The 5,388-nt window shown below is 38.4% G+C and overlaps 2 protein-coding genes across 3 annotated transcripts in view; one reads left to right on the top strand and one right to left on the bottom strand.

Moving 5' to 3' along the window:
• The window catches only part of LOC109948039 (DNA repair protein XRCC3 homolog), a 2,576-nt gene extending 203 nt beyond the window's left edge, over positions 1-2,373 (bottom strand). Inside the window, exons 1-2 of the mRNA XM_020559936.1 lie at positions 1,917-2,373; positions 510-1,166 (exon numbers count right to left, since the gene is read on the bottom strand). Coding sequence (XP_020415525.1) covers positions 510-1,166; positions 1,917-2,373 — 1,114 coding nt within the window. The remainder of the gene's footprint in view (positions 1-509; positions 1,167-1,916) is intronic.
• LOC109947841 overlaps positions 1-5,227 on the top strand; it is a 21,848-nt gene extending 16,621 nt beyond the window's left edge. The window contains exons 1-2 of one of the 2 annotated variants that reach the window (XM_020559048.1): positions 4,162-4,279; positions 4,379-5,227. In XM_020559048.1, coding sequence (XP_020414637.1) covers positions 4,415-5,014 — 600 coding nt within the window. In that variant the 5' untranslated portion in view covers positions 4,162-4,279; positions 4,379-4,414 and the 3' untranslated portion in view covers positions 5,015-5,227. Of the gene's footprint in view, positions 1-4,161; positions 4,280-4,378 lie in introns of those variants that run through there. The other variant, XM_020559047.1, reaches the window with a different exon arrangement.

Genomic DNA, 5,388 nt, shown 5'->3' with positions numbered 1-5,388 from the left:
TTGCATTATTTGGGTTGCATTGCTACAGCATGCTGTATTGCTGACAGATTGCTATTATATTGACCTTTTATTGTACCGGTATTGCTTTCAGATTGCTATTATAATTTCAGTGCGAAATTGATGGGACTGGAATGTTTAGTAGGTCATGTAAACTCTACTTTTATTTGTGGTGGGTTTCGTGTTATGGTGAATGGGAATTCTTTTAAATTTGCATTATTTGGGTTGCATTGCTACAGCATGCTGTATTGCTGACAGATTGCTATTATATTGACCTTTTATTGTACCGGTATTGCCTCCAGATTGCTATTATAATTTCAGTGCGAAATTAAAGGGACTGGAATGTAATTCCAAATGGATCCTAAACATTAAAGTTCTTAGAATTCCTATATTACACAGTTACTGTGATACTCCGACTATACCTTCTTTTTTTATTACAAATTCGGCCGATGCATAGGCCAGATGTGGGGCAAATACAAGGTGAAATGTCATGTGTGTTTGACTGCATATACTTGTTGAAGGAGCATTACGAATGTCAACCTCAATAGATTGCTCATGTCTTGCCAAGAACACTCTTGAATTTATGCAATGTGCCCAAGCCAGTCCCAAAGCTGGACTCACCCGTCTGCCTGATGTGTCCAGGGACTCCAAGTTTCCCAACCTCACCCCATTCACTCCATCATGTGGCCCAATAAAATCCACCACTTGGTTGGTGACAACCAACGCCAACCCAAACTTATTTGCTAAACCCTTCAATGTCCTAGATATGTTGAAGAACATTTCAGACCGCCGTTTCAAATCTGCCGGTATTGTCTGATACTGTGATCGGAACAATGCAGCAATGGAATCAATGACAATGAGTTTCACAGGTAGGCGGGTGTGATCAATGGCAATAAATGCTTCTATGTCTCCAAGGACATGGATGAGTTCTTGAGCATCATGAACACCATGAACATATATGTCTTCCAATGGCTCCAACCTTATTAAGTTGGGGTATGATGCATGATAAAGGTTGCCTAGTTGTTGCAATCGACGAAATGGGAAGCTGAATTCTGTGAATATGTAGACGGAGGAGCCCCCTAGTCCGCCATGTGAGGGTGGGAGCTGAGCTCGTACCGTAAGTTGGAGACAAAGCTGCGTCTTCCCAGAACCACTCTCCCCTACTAATTCTGTTATGGACTTTCAGGGTATCCCACCCCCCAAGCAGTGATCTAGGATTGGGCATCCAATGGATAATTTAGGGGTTGAAAGAGGAAGGAGCATGAGGTTTTGGGGTGTCATGTTTCTGTAATTTAGGGGGGGATGTGATGGTGCTACAAGGCATGCATTATATATATATAGAGTTCATTTTGAAGGTCTGTACTGTAGGCCATCTGTCTTTTAAGGGATGTATAATTCATCCTTTTTTCCAGGTTGTAATTACTTTTTTGTTTATTTATTAGTATTTTTTTGGACCATATAATTTAAAACTTATTCTGATGCAGTACGTCCTGTAATAGGATCATATTGTATCTCTATCACCACTCTATTGTACTGATATTGACATAATATTGCCACTATCCGCATGTTTATTGCATATTTATTGCTGCTATATCGCCACAGAACTGGAGACCGATAAACTGTATACGCACAAATACAAATACAACAACAGGCTTCATCATTCCATAAAATCCTATTTCCAAACTTACATAATACAACAACAGGCCACCCCATCGTTACATAATACAAAAATACGCCACCTCATAGTTCCATTTCCCTACAAAATGAGGCTTCATCATTCCATAAAATCCTATTTCCAAACTTACATAATACAACAACAGGCCACCCCATCGTTACATAATACAAAAATACGCCACCTCATAGTTCCATTTCCCTGCTGTTGACAAATTCGAAGTTGCATACTCTTCAAGTGCGGTGACCGCGACCCATGAAATTCATGACCCCGGCCACAGTGATGTTGGCCCAGTTTCCTGCCGGATCCACAATTTTTGCAAATTTACGAAATAGTTCGAATCCCCTTTCCACTTGTTCTTGCTTCAACTTGGCCATTGCTTCTGATTCCTTGAATACCATAATTGCAGTGGCCGGGGCAATTTCAATTTTTTCTTTCATTCTCTTTATATGTAGGAGATGCATGCGCGCATGATAACGAGAGCGAATTGTGCGGTTTTTTATGACACCCCATCTAGCTTGGCCCTCCACAATTTTTGAAACTATCTCTGCATGAAGATTTTTCCAAAACATGGTATTGCCTCGACATTGCTGTATGCCATGGACCAAGTCTGCAGGGAGTGAATTCGGTGACTTGGCTTCTGTTTCAGTCTCCCCTCCTTCAGTAATTGAAAGCGTTGGGTTTGGTGTGAGGTTATGGTCCATGGTCTTTGATATTTATTGTTGCCTGGTCTACAACTTCATTGGAACAACAGGGGACTAAATGCGATGTGAGTGAAATCAGTGGGGAAGGTAATGACTGTAAGCAGCAGTTAATGTGATGGAAGTTTTCTGAGCCAAACAGCTGGGTTGATTAATATAGGCAGGTTTTAATGACCAAACCAGTAAGTCAGAGAGTTATTGGCGGGAGGGATTAGGGGGAGTAATTGGCGGGAGGGATTGGCGGGAGTGTTAGGCGGGATAGTATTGGGCGGGATAGTATGGGCGGGAGTTATTACCCAGGTTGACTTTATGCCTTTTTGTAATATATTTGTATGTTGGACGTTCCGAACTTGGTAATTTTCCCATTATGTATTTGAAATAAGGGAGTTGCCTATTTGCCTAATTCACCACCTCATTCGAATTGACCAATAATGGTTATTGTCTGATTTCTCATTTCAGCAATCTCAATTCGTTTCCATTTTGCCATTTTTCATATTTTCCTATTTTCCATGTGTCATCCAATTTTTCAATTTTTCATTATTTTTTCCTATTCCCTATTTTCCTATTGTGCAATTTCCTAAGTTTCCTTTTGTTCTATTTCCAGTTGTCCAATTTTTCAATGTTCCCATTTCCCCCCATTATGTACTTAAAAAAAGTTGCCTACTTTGCCTAATTCAGACAGTAATTAAAATTGTCCAATATGGTAATTGTCTTATTTCCCATTTCCACAATTTCAATTCGTTTCCAGTTTTCTGATTTTCCATGTGTCCCTGTTTCCTATTTCCATTTTTCAAAATTTAACATTTTGTCCAATTATCCAATGTTTTTATTTCCAATTCGACTATTTTCTAAGTTCCTTTTTTTCCAATTTCAAATTTTTCATTTTGGTAACTGTCCTTTTGTTCAATTTCCAATTTTGCTATTTTCCAAGTTGCCTTATTTCCTATTTTTCATTTATCTAGTTATCCAATATTCCATTTTTCCAATTTTCCAATTTTCAATGTCCCAATTTGCTTATTTGCCTATTTTCCAAGTGTCCTTTTTTCTTATTTACTATTTCGAATTTTCGACTTTTCATGTTTTCAGAGTTTCCTTTATTTCCTATTTCCTTTTTTCCTATTTTCCTATTTTCCTATTTTCCTATTTTCCAAGTTTCCTTTTGTCCAATTTCAAATTTTCCAATTTTCCAAGTTGCTTTCTTTTCCAATTTACAATTTCCAAATTTCCTATTTTCCAAGTGTCCTTTTTTCCTTTTTCCAATTTTCCTATTTTCCAACTGTCATTTGATCATATTGCCTACTTTCCTGTTTCCAATTTTTCCTTATTTCCTTTTTCCAATTTTCCAATTTTCCAACTGTCATTTGATCCTATTGCCTAGTTTCCTGTTTCCAATTTTTCCTTATTTCCTTTTTCCAATTTTTCAATTTTCCATTTTTTCAATTTTCCAATTTTCCAATTTTCCAACTTTCCATTTTTTCGTATTTCCGATTTTCCAATTTTCCATTTCTTCAATTTCCAATTTTCCAAGTTTCCTTATTTCCCATATCCAAGTTTTAAGTTTTCACTTTTCCAAATTTCCAATTTTCGTGTTTTGCTATTTTCCTATTTTCCAATTTTGTGTTCTGAAATTCGCAATAAATGCTTACTTGCATAGTCCTATTTTGGGTTCCAATCCACAATTTCCTATCTCCCATTCAGGTTTGGTTTTTTGTCGTTTGGAAGCCAATTTTATTGTTGTTAATGTCATGTTGTACTGCTGTAACTTACAGCCAAGGAGTTAATGCTGTAGTTTTGAATCCCATCAATTTAATGCACCAACACAAAACCCAATTTACCTCATATAAGTTCGTACATATAACTGAACCTTCCTATATAGAACTGCAACAGAGGCACCTTCTTAACGGGAAAGGTAATTAGTCTTACTGAAAGGCAAATATTCTCCACTCAACCTAACCATATAGTCGTTTACAACTGGAGACTGAATGTACCTCTATTTGTTTGGTTGCAGGCAACAGCTGTGAATTGTCCCCAGTAATACTTCAACATGTCAGATGTACGCCCTCCTAACGAGCATGTGAGTTACCCGGGGGACCAGCCCTGGCATGTGCCATTCCCATCTCCACCTCGGACTCCCAATCATGATCCCACTTCATCTGGAAGTGAGGCTGACACTCATGATCCGCTTGACAAAATCTCTGCCGTCAAGCACCACCTCCAATATATGTCAAAGGCAACGGATTGGTGGGAGAGTAAGTGCGATATTCATGGCCAAGTTATGGGAAACTTGGCCAACAAGTTGAACAAAGCATACGCTGGAGAGGTGAAGCAAGCTCTTAAAGCAAAAAGTCGGAGCAAAGAGTTAGAGTCCTTGAAGTTGAAATTGGAAGACACAAAGAAAAATGCCCTCGAAACATTCACACAATCTGAAGAATATAACCATGAAATGGTTGAATGTTTCAACAACGGCTTCGAAATGTTCCGAGATTATGCTTCGGTCATCTCACCAGACCACAATTGGAGTGAAATTGATGTAGCTGGTGTCTGGCAGGTACTGAATATGGGTTCTGATGGAATGGCTCATCATAGCCTCGTGCATGCAGCGAGAAGAAAGGACAAAGACATGGATCTTTTGATGGACCTGTAGTAACGGTGAATGCTGCTTCAGTTCATCTCACCCGAGTACATGGATCTTTTGTTGCCTTCATTTTCCCTTCGCGGGATAGATAGTATTGTTCAGTTTGGGAGGCGATTTCTTTCGCATGTGTGAAATGTTGTCTGTAATGTGTATGTATTGTATGTACATTGACTTCATATTGCATTTGTATTGTGTTTGTATTCCCTTAATACTGTAATGTGTATGTATTGTATGTATATTGCCCTAATATTGCCTTTATATTGTACTTATATTGCTCTATTATTGCCTTCGTATTGTATAATTATTGTGGCCATATTGCCCTACTATTGCCTTCGTATTGTATATTTATTGTGGTCATATTGCCTTCGTATGCCTCGTATATC

This window comes from Prunus persica, chromosome G3 (genome assembly GCF_000346465.2).
Source record: "Prunus persica cultivar Lovell chromosome G3, Prunus_persica_NCBIv2, whole genome shotgun sequence".
Classification (NCBI taxonomy): domain Eukaryota; kingdom Viridiplantae; phylum Streptophyta; class Magnoliopsida; order Rosales; family Rosaceae; genus Prunus; species Prunus persica.
Note: the sequence above shows the minus strand (reverse complement) of the source record. Positions and strands in the feature narration are given on the sequence as shown.